The 15,383-nt window shown below is 36.5% G+C and overlaps 1 protein-coding gene across 1 annotated transcript in view; it reads left to right on the forward strand.

The window, feature by feature from the left end:
* The window catches only part of KYNU (kynureninase), a 158,245-nt gene that overhangs the window by 64,434 nt on the left and 78,428 nt on the right, over positions 1-15,383 (forward strand). Inside the window, exon 5 of the mRNA XM_049887124.1 lies at positions 14,067-14,128. Within this exon, the coding sequence (XP_049743081.1) occupies positions 14,067-14,128 (62 nt within the window). The remainder of the gene's footprint in view (positions 1-14,066; positions 14,129-15,383) is intronic.

Raw genomic sequence — 15,383 nt, forward strand, 5'->3', positions numbered from 1 at the left:
AGTCCTTGCCTGCCAGGTCCAGCAAAGGCCAAAACCAAGCAAATCCTGCCATAGTTGTCAGGTTCTAGGAAACACAGCAAGGTAGTTCTTTGATAATAAGGGTGTCAACTTTCATGAAGGACAGAACATACAGAAAGAAGTTCAATAAAGACACAGAAGATCTAAATACCACAATCAACCAACTTGACCTCATAGATATACAGAACACTCCAACCAACAGCAGATAAGTATACTAAGAAAGTATGGAACATTCTCCAGAATAGACCACAAATTAGGCCATAAAGCAAGCCTTAACAGAATCCAAAACATTGAAATATTACAAAGCATCTTTCGTGATCATAAAGCCATAAAAGTAGAAATCAATAACAGAAAAAGCAAGGTAAAAAAAATTAAACACTTGGAAACTGAACAACACTTTGCTCAGTTATAGAAGAAATTAAGGACAGAATAAAGAAATTCATAGAATCAAATGAGAATGAAAATACTTCCTACCAGAACCTTTGAGACACAGTAAAAGCAGTGCTCAGAGGTCAATTTATAGCAATAAAAGCACACATCCAAAAAGAAGAAAGCCCCAAAATAAGAGTTATCCCTACAACTAGAACAAATAGAAAGAGAGCATCAAAGAAAGCCCTCGGGCACCAGAAGAAAGCAAATAATAAAAATTAGAGCAGAATTAAATGAAACAGACAACAGAAAAACAATTGAAAGAGTTAACAAGTCCAAAAGCTAGTTCTCAGAAAAGAGCAACAAATTCGATAAACCACTGGCCAAACTGACAAAAGAAAAACAGGAGAGGAAGCAAATAACCCAAATAAGAAATAAGATGGGTGCAATCACAACAGACCCAACTAAAATTAAAAGAATTATAACAGAATGCTATGAATAATTGTACTCAAACAAATTTGAAAACTTAGGAAAAATGGACAAATTTCTAGAAACACATTACCTACCTGAACTAACACAAACAGAGGTAGAACAACTAAATAAACCTACAATAAAAGAAGAGATTAAAAAGGTAATTTAAAAACTTCCAACAACAACAAAAAAAGCCCTGGCCCTGCGAGCTTCACCGCAGAGTTCTATGAAACTTTCAGAGAAGAGTTAACACCACTACTACTAAAGGTATTTCAGAGCATAGAGAAGGATGGAATACTCCCAAACTCATTCTATGAAACTAGCATAACCCTGACACCAAAATCAGGTAAAGACACTACAAAAAAAGAAAATTACAGACCAGTATCCCTTATGAACTTAGATGCAAAAACCCTCAACAAAATTCTAGCCAATAGAATTCAATGACATATCAAAAAAATAATTTACCATGACCAAATGGGATTCATACCAAGTACGCAGGCATGGATTAACATTAGCAAAACAATCAATGTAATCCATTACATAAATAAAACAAAAGACAAGAACCATATGATCTTATCAATTGATGCAGAAAAAGGCATTTGACAAAGTTCAACCCTCATTCATAATAAAAACTCTCAGCAAAGTAAGAATAGAAGAAACATTCCTCCAGATGATAAAGGGCATTTATACAAAACCAACAGCATCCTAAACGATGAGAGTCTGAAAGCATTCCCCTTAAGAAAAGGGACCAGAAAAGGATGGACTTTATCACCACTCTTATTCAACATTGTGCTAAAGGTCAAAGCCAGAGCAATTTGGCTAGAAAAAGAAAAAAGTGCATCCAAATTGGTAAAGGAGTGGTAAAAGTATCTTTGTTTGCCGATGGTATTATCTTATACATACAAAACCCTGAAGAATCCACAAGAAAATTACTGTAACTAATAGAGAGTTCAGCAGAATATCATGATATGAGATAAACATACAAAAATCAGCTGGATTTCTCTGTACCAACAAAGAGAACCTCAAAGAGGAAATCACCAAATCAATACCATTTATGATAGCCACCAAGAAGATAAAATACTTAGGAATAAATCTAACCAGAGACATAAAAGATCTATACAAAGAAAACTATAAGATGCTACTACAAGAAACCAAAAGAAACTTACATAAGTGGAAAAAACATACCTTGCTAATGGATAGGAAGACTCAACATTGTAAAACTGTCTACTCTACCCAAAGGAATCTGTAGGTACAATGCAATTCCAATCCAAATTCCAAAGGTATTTTTTAATGAGATGGAGGAACAAATCACCAACTTCATATGGAAGGGAAAGAGGCCCTGGCTAAGTAAAGCATAACTGAAGAAGAAGAACAAAGTGGGAGGCCTCTCGTTACCTGATTTTGGAACCTATTATATCACCATAGTAGTCAAAACAGCCTGGTACTGGTACAACAACAGATACACAGACTAATGGAACAGAATTGAGAATCCAGACTTAAATTCATCCACTTATGAGCAGCTGATAGTTGACAAAGGCCCAAAGTCCGTTAAATGGGGAAAAGACAGTCTCTTCAACAAATGGTACTGGCATAACTGGATGTCCATTTGCAAAAAAATGAAACAACACCCATAGCTCACACCATGCATAAAAACTAATTCAAAATGGATCAAAGACCTAAATATAAAATCTAAAACAATAAAGATCATGGAAGAAAAAATAGGGACAACACTAGGAGTCCTAATACATGGTATAAACAGTACACAAAGCATTTCTAACAATGTGCAAACACGAGAAGAGAAACTAGATAACTAGGAGCTCCTAAAAATCAAACACTTATGCTCATCCAAAGATTTCACCAAAAGAGTAAAAAGACAATCTAGAGACTGGGAAAAATTTTTTGGCTAAGACAAATCCAATCAGCGTCTAATCTCTAAAACCTACAAGATACTGAAAAACCTCAACAACAAAAAGACGAATAACCCAATAAAAAAATGGGCAAAGGATACGAACAGGCACTTGACCAAAGAAGACATTCAGACGGCTAACAAATACATGAGGAAATGCTCACGATCATTAACCATTAAAAAAAAATTAGAGAAATGCAAATCAAAACTACAGTGAGATACCATTTCACCCCAACAAGGCTAGCATTAATCAAAAAAACAGAAAATAGTAAATGATGGAGAGGTTGTGGAGAGACTGGAATACTTACACACTTCTGGTGGGAATGTAAAATGCTACAACCACTTTGGAAATTGATTTGCCTCTTCCTTAAAAAGCTAGAAATAGAATTACCATACGATCCAGCAATCCCACTCCTTGGAATATATCCTAGAGAAATAAGAGCCATCACATGAACAGATATATGCACACTCATGTTCATTGCAGCACTGTTTAAAATAGCTAAAAGATGGAAACAACCAAGGTGCCTATCAACAGATGAATGGCTAAACAAATTATGGTATATTCACACAATGGAATACTATGTAATGATAAAGAACGATGATGAATCCGTGAAACATCTCATAACATGGAGGAATCTGGAAGGCATTATGCTGAGTGAAATTAGTCAGTCACAAAAGGACAAATATTGTACAAGACTGCTATTATAAGAACTGGGGAAAGGTTTAAATACAGAAGATAACATTCTTTGATGGTTATAAGGGTGGGGAGGGAGGGAGATTGGTATTCTCTAATTAGATAAACCCAGAAATTCAGTGCTGTCGAGTCAATTCCAACTCATAGCAACCCTATAGGATAGAGTAGAACTGCCCCATACAGTTTCCAAGGAGTGCCGGGTGGATTTGAACTGCTGACCTTTTGGTTAGCAGCCGTAGCACTTAACCACTACGCCACCAGGGTTTCCCACTAACTAGATAAAAAAATAGATAGTGGACAAGAATTATTTTAGGTGAAGGGAAGGACAACACAATAGGTAGGGGAAGTCGGCACACCTGGACTAAACCAAAATCTAAGAAGTTTGCTGAATACAACCAAACACTTCAAGGGACAGAGTAGCAGGGTAGGAGGTCTGGGAATCATGGTTTCAGGGGACATCTAGGTCAACTGGCATAACAAAATGTACTAAGAAAACATTCAGCATCCCACTTTGGTGAGTGGCATGTGGGGTCTTAAAAGCTAGCAAGCGCCCTTCTAAGAGGCATCAATTGGTCTTAACCCACCTGAAACAAAGGAGAATGAGGAACACCAAAGATACGGGAAAATATGAGCCGAAGAGACAGAAAGGGCCACATAAACTAGAGAGTTCATCAATCTGAGACCGGAAGGACTAGATGGTGCCCAGCTACCTTCAATGACTACCCTGACAGGGAATAAAACAGAGAATCTCCGATGGAGTAGGAGAAAAGTGCGATGCAGGCCTCAAGTTCTAGTAAAAAGACCAGACTTAATCGTCTGACTGAGATTGGAGGGACCCCAGAGGTCATGGTCCTGGACTCTGTTATCCCTGAACTAAAACTATTCCCGAAACCAACTCTTCAGACATAGACTGGAGTAATAGACATAAAATTATTCTGGTGATCAGTGTGCTTCTTAGCTCAAGTAGACACATGAGACTATGTGGCCATCTCCTGCCTGGAGGTGAGATGAGAAGGCAGAGGTGGACAGAAGGAGGTTGAATGGACATGGGAAATACAGTGTGGAGAGGAGGTGTGTGCTGTCACATTGTAGGGAGAGCAACTAGGGTCACACACATAACAATGTGTTTTTAAGTTTGTGTTTGAGAAACTGACTTGAATTGTAAACGTTCATTTAAAGCAAAAGAAAAAATAAGAAAAAAAATAAGCATAAGAACACAGTCAAAAAATAATAATAAGGGCGTTAGAGAAGAGGAGTGTATATTCTGATGGAAGAAATTACCACTTGAACAATTCAGGATTACATTTAATGTGTTAAATACTTGCTTAATAATGCCTTCGTTTGTGCTTGTTAATGCCTTCATTTGTGTTCTCTTTTATTGTTGTAAAAATATAGATAATATAAAAAGATAATATAACATTTACCAATTTAACATCAGTGCAGTCATTTTTTAGGAGCCAATTTTCAAATGCCCAATAAATAAACAAACCTGAAAAAATCCCTGTATTAATCTGACCTAAGAATATATGTTTTCCTGAGCTGTGGATTTATTTATTTTTTTCCCCTCCCTAGATTTACTTTCAGAACATAAACTGCATTCTAATACTGTTATTTTGTGCTTAATATTTACCATCCGTTAGGATGTTTTATACAGACCAGAAAAGTGGTAAGGTGATATTATTTATGAAGCCAATAAACCCAGCAAAAAGATTTCCTTTGACTATTTAAAAGTTTATTGCTCTATTGAAACTTATTAAATGTGCAAGTGTCTTGTTGCCTAGTAAATACATATATGTCACATAAAAATCACTGAAATTTCAAACCAGCCACCTCTCATTATCATTACTAAGATAAATGGGGGGTGGGGGAGGAACTATAAATATTCAGACTTGTTTTGTAAATCAAAATCACTGAACTTATTTGTTGTTGTTGTTGTTAGGTGCCGTCGAGTCAGTTCTGACTCATAGCGACCCTATGCACAACAGAACGAAACACTGCCCAGTCCTGAGCCATCCTTAAAATCGTTGTTATGTTTGAGCTCATTGTTGCAGCCACTGTGTCAATCCACCTCGTTGAGGGTCTTCCTCTTTTCCGCTGACCCTGTACTCTGCGAAGCATGATGTCCTTCTCCAGGGACTGATCCCTCCTGACAACATGTCCAAAGTATTTAAGATGCAGTCTTGCCATCTTTGCCTCTAAGGAGCATTCTGGCTGCACTTCTTCCAAGACAGATTTGTTCATTCTTTTGGCAGTCCATGGTATATTCAATATTCTTTGCCAACACCACAGTTCAAAGCCGTCAACTCTTCTTCGGTCTTCCTTATTCATTGTCCAGCTTTCACATGCATATGATGTGATTGAAAATACCATGGCTGGGTCAGGCACACCTTGGTCTTCAAGGTGACATCTTTGCTCTTCAACACTTTGAAGAGGTCCTTTGCAGCAGATTTACCTGATGCAATGCGTCTTTTGATTTCTTGACTGCTGCTTCCATGGCTGTTGATTGTGTTTCCAAGAAAAATGAAATCCTTGACAATTTCAATCTTTTCTCCATTTATCATGATGTTGTTCATTGGTCCAGTTGTGAGGATTTTTGTTTTCTTTGTGTTAAGGTGTAAGCCATGCTGAAGACTGTGGTCTTTGATCTTCATTAGTAAGTGCTTCAAGTCCTTTTCACTTTCAGCAAGCAAGGTTGTGTCATCTGCATAACGCAGGTTGTTAACGAGTCTTCCTCCAATCCTGATGCCCCGTTCTTCTTCATATAGTCCAGCTTCTCAGATTATTTGTTCAGCATACAGATTAAGTAGGTATGGTATAAGAATACGACCCTGATGCGCAACTTTTCTGACTTTAAACCAATCAGTATCCCCTTGTTCTGTCCAAACAACTGCCTCTTGATCTATGTAAAGGTTCCTCATGAGCACAATTAAGTGTTCTGGAATTCCCATTCTTCGCAGTGTTATCCATAGTTTGTAATGATCCACACAGTCAAATGCCTTTGCGTAGTCAATAAAACACAGGTAAACATCCTTCTGGTATTCTCTGCTTTCAGCCAGGATCCATCTGACATCAGCAATGATATACCTGTTTCCACGTCCTCTTCTGAATCCAGCCTGAATTTCTGGCAGTTCCCTGTCGATATACTGCTGCAGCCGTTTTTGAATGATCTTCAGCAGAATTTTGCTTGCGTGTGATATTAATGATATTGTTCTATAATTTCCACATTCGGTTGGAGCACCTTTCTTGGGAAAAGGCATAAATATGGCTGTCTTCCAGTCAGTTGGCCAGGAAGCTGTCTTCCATATTTCTTGGCATAGACGAGTGAGCACCTCCAGTGCTGCATCTGTTTGTTGAAACATCTCAATTGATATTTCATCAACTCCTGGAGCCTTGTTTTTCACCAGTGCCTTTAGAGCAGCTTGGACTTCTTCCTTCATTATCATCAGTTCCTGATCATATGCCACCTTTTGAAATGGTTCAATATCGACTAATTCTTTTTGGTGTAATGACTCTGTGTATTCCTTCCATCTTCTTTTGATGCTTCCTGCATCGTTTAATATTTTCCCTATGGAATCCTTCACTATTGCAACTCGAGGCTTGAGTTTTTTCTTCAGTTCTTTCAGCTTGAGAAACGCCAAGCGTGTTCTTCCCTTTTGGTTTTCCATCTCCAGCTCTTTGCACATGTCATTATAATACTTTGCCTTCTCGAGAGGCCCTTTGAAATCTTCTGTTCAGTTATTTTACTTCATGAATTCTTCCTTTTGCTTTAGCTGCTCGACGCTCAAGAGCAAGTTTCAGAGTCTCCTCTGACATCCATCTTGGTCTTTTATTTCTTTCCTGTCTTTTCAGTGACCTCTTGCTTTACTCATGTATGATATCCTTGATATCATTCCACAACTCATCTAGTCTTCGGTCACTAGTGTTCAATGCCTCAAATCTATTCTTGAGATAGTTTCTACATTCAGGTGGGATATACTCAATGTCATATTTTGGCTCTCGTGGATTTGCTCTGATTTTCTGCAGTTTCAGCTTGAACTTGCATATGAGCAATTGATGGTCTGTTTCGCGGTGGGCCCCTGGCCTTATTCTGACTTATGATATTGAGCTTTTCCATCGTCTCCTTCCACAGATGTAGTCAATTTGTTTCTTCATCTTTGGCCCTAGTGGTTGGTGAGTAAATTTGAGTAATAGTAGTATTAATTGGTCTTCCTTATAGGCATGTGGATGTTATCCTATCACTGACTGTGTTGTACTTCAGGATAGATCTTGAAACGTTCTTTTTGACGATGAAGGCAACACCATTCCTCTTCGAGTTGTCATTCCCAACATAGTAGACTATATGATTGTCTGATTCAAAATGGCCAATACCAGTCAATTTCAGCTCACTAATGCCTAGGATATTGATGTTTATGCTTTCCATTTCATTTTTGACAACTTCCAATTTTCCTAGATTCATACTTCGTACATTCCAGGTTCCAATTATTAATGGATGTTTGCATCTGTTTCTTCTCATTTTGAGTCGTGCCACATAAGCAAATGAAGGTCCCGAAAGCTTTACTCCGTCCACGTCATTAAGGTCAATTCTACTTTGAGGAGGCAGCTTTTCCCCAGTCATCTTTTGAGTGCCTTCCAACCTGGGGGGCTCATCTTCCAGCACTATATCAGACAATGTTCCACTGCTACTTATAAGGTTTTCATTGGCTAATGCTTTTCAGCAGTAGACTGCCAGGTCCTTCTTCCTAGTCTGTCTTAGTCTGGAAGCTCAGCTGAAACCTGTCCTCCATGGGTGACCCTGCTGGTATCTGAATACCGGTGGCATAGCTTCCAGCATCACAGCAACACACAAGCCCCCACAGTATGACAAACTGACAGACACGTGGGGGAACTTATTTAAAAACCTTATATTTTCAAAAGAAAATTTGTCAGCTCTAACTTTAGGTTTTTTTTGTCTCTTTGAAATGTGCCTCAATGTTTTAATACAGATGTGTTTGTCCTAAAATATAATATGGGTTATGAAGATAACAATTATCTCTTGAAACGGGCAAAGTCAGTTTTGTAGACATAAAACTCAATAAACAACATATATATTTATAAAACTTCCCAAAGTGTCAACTCTTATATGATAAATGCACTGTTATACTTCATTTGCAATATTGTCAGATAATGAAGGTAATCTTTATTTTAATGGTTATTTTGTTAAATATCACCTTTATTCTCCATAATTTTTACCATTTTGTTGGTGATCAAAAAAATGGAAATTAACAGTGTCGACAAATGTGAATTATGAACAATATTTTAAAAGGTTGATATTGATTCATATTTTAAAATTTCTGTAAGTATTAGCCCCCAAATTCCTTTACTTCTGAAATTGTTTATATTAGTCATAGAAATAACACTTAAGGTAAAAAATGAATGAGTTCACTGTTTATCAGGAACTGATTTCTTTACAGATTTTTTTTTAAGTAGGTGTATTTTATTATTTTATTTTTCTTTTGTTGCTGCAAACTCCATGCAGATTTCCTTTTTTTGCATGGGTTGCTGGGAAGCGCTGAGAAAAGTTTGGTCAAGTAATAAAGACATCTAGTAGCCTCTAAATTGTTTCTCATCTGCATTGTATTCCATTGTTATTTTTATCATTCTATCTCACATCCTAATATAAGAAACCTAAAATCCTTGTCGGAAGTCGTTGTGGTATAAATCATGAAATAATTAAAATAATTTTATGGTAACTACAGTGAAAATCACTAAAAGTCAAATTTATTTTGCTACTCTCTAGTTTATCTAAATATGTCATTAGCAAACACAAGTTGTATACATTGAACTATGATTGAATCTTCCATATTCTTAAAATTACAGCCTGTATTCCACCATAAATTTTTTCAAAAAGAATAGGAAGATAATTATTATTATGTTTATAAATTGATAGGATGGATAAAGAAGAAAAAGAGACATATTTACTTGTTGATAGAGAAAAGAATTTCAATTTGAGATGAGAAGAAAAACTATTAATAAAGCATTTTACATAAAGTCAACAACCCTACAAAACATGGAATAACCTTCCCTTATAATTGATGTCATATTATCAAGATGCTAGAAATAGAATTGCTGAAGAATATTAGTATTATTATTAAAGCTACTTCCCCCTGGGTACATAAAAATCACAAAAGGCTAAATACATGCATTTGAGCTGATAAACATGCTGTAATGTGAACATAAATTTGCTTTATGAAACTGTGGTTGACCCTTAAAAAAAAGCAATAATCCCCAGAAGCTCTCTCCATTTGCCAGCCCTCAGCCATATACTAAAAAAAAAATATATACTAGCTGCCTCTAAAAAAAGGCTGCAGAAATTTGCTACTAAAAATTAAGTGTAAAGTTTTTGGACTTACCCTGACTACAAACATGACAACATTTGGATTTGCATCTGGCTTAATAAAATGTACAGAACATGGAAGGGCAGTTAGGAGGCCCATCATTAACCCTCCTATCAAACACTAAGCAGCTTGGAGCCCTGTCGTCCTCACTCTGCAAAAGATTTGAAATTATGTTAGGATTAGAAAGATGCAAAGGAAGATTGGTAAACAGGGTTTCCTATATTTGACTTACAAGGAGCAGACAGTGCAAACAATGCTCCATGGGTAATCTTAAACAAAGCTTTTTTTTTTTCTAAGACAGGCTATGATTTTGTCCTCTATTTCCAATATGTGAGATTTTAGGCAAGTTAGTTCATCGATTTGAGGCTCAGTTTCTGCATTGATAAAATGAGAAACATTTTATCGAGCACATATCTCATTGGGTTGCTGAGAGATTACGTGAAATAATGCAAATCACTTACTTAAAACAGTGTTGAAATGTAGTAAGGGCTCAATAAATGTTTGCTTGCCAGACATTGAGACAGAAGGCAGTGCTTCCATTTGATTAAGCTTCATCTTCTGGTAAAGACAATTGTGATGATCAATAGATAAATAAACTAAGTAATAAGAAAACAAGAACACACTTTTCGAATGAGAATCTTGGCTCAAATCCACCACAGATGAATTGATTCAAATCTGACATTTATTTCAGTGAGTTCTAGATGATCTTTTAAAGATTCTTTCAAATCGTGTTAAGCTTTCCAGAAACTTAAAAAAAAAAAAAAGTTTCCCCCAAATACTTGAATTTCTTGATGATTCAACATTAACTCAAAGGCAGCTTTTAAGAAGAAGGAACACAGGAAAGCAACTTGAAAGAATTTCAATTTCCTTTTGAAAAAAGTTTTATTATTTTATTTTATGGAAACCTGATGATATCTAAATATCTTAAAAGAACAATGTTGGTTTTAGAAACATAATTTTAACCAAAGGAGATGGATCACTTAAGGAAAATTTACTTTGAGATACACTAAAAATCAGCCTGATTTGTGGCACTTTGCTGTATTATGAACCCTAGATTCTTAAGTGCCTTTAGGTTATAATTGTAATAAGCATTTCTATTAATGTTTTGAAACTTTAGTATTAGCACCACCTCCAGATATAGGGGTGTCTGGAGGCTGACTCAGTCCTCAGAGTTCAACAGCGGTTGTCTTAGGGTTCCCTAGAGAAACATAATGAGAGAGACAGAGACAGAAAGAGATTAATTTACTTTAAGGAACTGTCTCACACGATTTTAGGGGGCTGGTGTCTTAATTATCTAGTGTTATTGTAACAGAAATAACACAAAGGGATGCTTAACAAAGAGAAATTTATTCTCTCACAGCCTAGGAGGCTAGAAGTCTGAATTCAGGGTACCAGCTCCAGGGGAAGGCTTTCTCTCTCTGTCAGCTCTGTGGGAAGGACCTTGTCATCAATTCTCAGCCCAGGGACCCCAAGTGCAAAGGACGTGCAATTCTCCTGGCTCTTGTTTCTTGGTGGTATGAGATCTCCCAGTCTCTCTGCTCACTTGTCTTTTATATCTCAAAAGAGATTGACTCAGGACACAACCTAATCTTGTAGTTTGAGTCATGTCTCATTAGCATAACTGCTTCTAATCCCGCCTCATTAACTTCATAAACCCTTGCCTCCCAGTGGATTTGGACTCATAGCAACCCTATAGGACAGAGTAGAACTCTCCCATAGGGTTTCCAAGGAGGGCCTGGTAATTTCAAACTGCTGACCTTTTGGTTAGCAGCCGCAGCTTTTAACCACTACGCCACCAGGGTTATCCATTAACATCATAGAGGTAGGATTTATATCATATAGGAAAATCACATCAGATCACAATACTGGAATCATGGCCTAGCCAATTCGGCACATATTTTTGGGAACACAATTCAATCCATGACAGCTGGTAGGTCCAAAAACTGTAGATCGGGCAACAGACTGAAGACTCCTACTGGCTCATACGATTGTGGGGTACTGACAAGTTCAAAGTCCATACGTCAAGTGACAGTCTTGAAATTCCCGCAGGCTTGGGTCCCAAAATCCATAGGTCAGGCAACAGGAAGAGTGAAGAGAGAATCCTGCCAAAGTATCCGTTTATAGTCTGGAGGCAGAACACATTCTAGGAAAACTCCCTTTCTGCTCTTAAAGCCTTCAACTGATTGACTGAGGCCCATCGACATTGTGAAAGACCATCTGCTTTACTTAAGGCCAACTGCTTTAATCACGTGTAACCAGCCTATGACAGCAACCAGTGTTTGCCAAACGACTGGGCACCATAGCCTAGCCAAGGTGACACATAAAATCAACCATCACAGCAGACAAAAGTGACATGTAGAGAAACAAATCTAATAAAACTAGTGGTTTTTTTTTTTTTTTTTTTTTTTTTGCTTACCATACTTCAGAACCAAACCCATTGCCATGAAGCCCATTCCATTTTGCAGCAACCCTGTAGGATAGAATATAATTGCCCCTTAGGGTTTCCAAGGTTGTAAGCATTTACAGCAGACTGCCACAACTTTCTCCCGCAGAGAGGCCGGTGGGTTCAAATAGATGATCTTTAGGCTAGCAGCTGAGTGCTTAACCGCTGTGACACCAGGGCTCCACTAATGCCACCAGGGCACCTATATTTCAGAAAGATTTTCGTATTGTAAAAGAAGAAATATGCCACCATATGCAACACAAGCCTATTGCATTCATCTCTCTCTAGTATGTGTAGAAATTCTTTTTTTCTTCTTTTTTTAGTGCTAAGAGTAAGACTGTTCTTGTCCTCTGACTTCAGGAACTGTTCACCTTACCACAACCAGGGATATATCTTGAACACCCACCATTTGTTTCCCAACCTTGCGTATAAAATGGAGAAATCCATTTGGCAAATACAAGAAACTGGTGGCACAGTGGCTGCTAACCAAAAGGCTTGCAGTTTGAATCCACCAGCCGCTCCTTGGAAACCCTGTGGGGCAGTTCTACTCTGTTCTATAGGGTCGCTATGAGTCGGAATCGACTCAACAGCAACAGGTTTTTTGCTTTTTTTTTTGGATAAAGATATAGTTCCTTTCTTAAATGGTTCTAATGAAATACAAAGTCCTAAATTAGATGCTCATTTCAAATGGGCTCTGTTCAAGTGAACTTATCAGGGAACTACTTATTAATTAGATTTATTCTTCTTTTTACTGTTTAGTCTTTTAAAATGTGGCTCTATCAGAAGTATCTCTTTGGATACAAAACGTAGGACTTGTATGATAACTTTTTTTTTTTTTAACACCTAGCACAGCCTTAAAACATTAAGGCACATAAGCCCCCACCCCTTATTATTATTTTTCTTTTTTTCTGAGTAATGGTAAAGAAGTATTTTTCCTATTACACTCTACTAATTGCTTTGAAAGACATCATAAGATCTCAGAACAGGGAAAGGATTCTTTTCAATACTGTCATGCTCTGAGTTTTTAAGTATCCAATGTATTCTCTGACTCTGAGTCTGTTTCTAGGGCCAAAAAACTTCGTCAATAGGAATTACATCTAATTATGATTATGTCATGGATATCTTAATTTTGCATGTGTGCTCTATCAGGCAACATACACCTATATTAATCATATCTCAGTGTATAAGAATAAACCCCAGTGCTATTTAGATCTTTGTATTTTGCTCCCTAGCTCTTTTGTCTTCGAAACTATTATATATCTCACTGGCACTGGGTTTTCTGGGTTTTGTAATCATAGTGAATTTTGTTTGGCAAAGGAGCCTTCTTTTATTAAAGATGCATTTTAATTTGACGTTACAAACAACTGGCTTTAAAAATGTGATTGGCCTTAATATCTTTTTAGATCTCTTTTGGAGATATGCTTACTGCAAAAAATGTACCGCTTGAGAATTTGGCAAACTAACTGATAATAGGATACATCATTTTTAGTTTACAGGAAAAAGCAAATGCTTCATTTTTCTTGCTGTGGTTCTTGTTATTTACTATATCAAAAAGGAAATACAGTTTTTTTTAGCTAGCTATGTTCATGTGAGTCCAGATACCATTTGATGAAAGGAGTCAAGTGGGAAGACTTCCATTTCTTTGTATTGACAATTCAGACATGGCCTTATCTCTAAAAACATTAAGAATGATAGACTGAGGCCTCCCTACCTCTCTTTTCCAAGTGTCTTTAATAGAGCTGCTTTAGAGCTAATGGAAACATCTAAGTTATGATACATTTTACCTTACAGGAGCCAATGAGAAAGAAATAGTTCTAATGAATGGTTTAACTGTGAATTTACATCTTTTACTGGTAAGTTTCCTTCCCCACCAATGTTTAGTATACACTCATTTACAGAATCTGACATTTTCCTATCTTTAATTCATGAGCATCTGGTGGTTTACTTATTTTTAAATAAGTTGTGAGGTTATTGTCATTCTTACCAGAAAATGCTGGACCATGATATAATGGCTTCTTTATTATCATAGGAGTGTTGACTCTTGCAAAGAGCTTTAGAGTAATGAACAGTTCTTATCTCAGAACATAAGGAATAAGAATTATAGTGAGTAATATGCAAAACTACTTAGAAAAAAAATTTTTTAGCATACACAAAACAATGATGTACAAATGCTATGAAAGCATTAAATTTTTTAGAAAGATACCTTTCCAAAATACGAAATACTGGACTTTAGCAGAATAGGATCATGGATCAGTATTTTTTTTGGATTAATATTTTGGAGGTGGGTTAAAAGGGAACTGGAAAATGAAACTAATGTGGAAAAAGGATCTAGTGTTTTTTTTTTTTTACCTTAAACAAGTTACTATGTTTAAAGTATGTATTTCATCCTAAATATTCAATACATATTTATATCTAAAATGTCAAATATATTCTTGATTTGGGATACGGTACCTATAGTAATTGCTTGATGCTTTGAAAAATTTGGATTCATTTTCTAAGTGTGTTTTGGAAACATGTCTACATGAATAAGATGTACACTGAAGATATTAATATTTTATTTAAGTAAAATGGAGAAATGGTTACTGAGAAATGCCTGAAGGAACATGCCTGTGAAATGTTTTAAGTTTGGTGGTAAACAACACAGTTTTTAAATCCAGACACTCTTGAGTTTGACTTCTAAGTTACTGAATGTCTATTTGACTTTGCATAAGGTTTTTGACATCTCTAAGTCTTTTCTTCTCTGTAAGAATGCGGACAGTAATACCCATAGACCGGCCTTAGGATTAAATGTGATGATGTGTGAAAATTGCTTCAGCACCCTGGCCCATCATCAACACCTAATTAGCAGTAGCTATTTTTTTTATTGTTAGCATTGTCACTGCCATTGTTCAGGAACCACCTGGAGAAACTAGAGGGCCCAACTGAACAAATAGGCTACTTTTCCCTGGTGCCTCTAGAGATGTCAATTTTCTCATGTTAAGGCTGAGGTATTTTCAGTTGAACCTAAAATAAAATCCCATAAAATAATAAAAAAGTGGTAACATTTTGTAATGGAAACTGAAGTAGCAATGAAAGATAAAAAAAAAAAATTTTTTTTTTTTTTTTGTT

This window comes from Elephas maximus, chromosome 6, assembly GCF_024166365.1.
Source record: "Elephas maximus indicus isolate mEleMax1 chromosome 6, mEleMax1 primary haplotype, whole genome shotgun sequence".
Lineage (NCBI taxonomy): Eukaryota > Metazoa > Chordata > Mammalia > Proboscidea > Elephantidae > Elephas > Elephas maximus.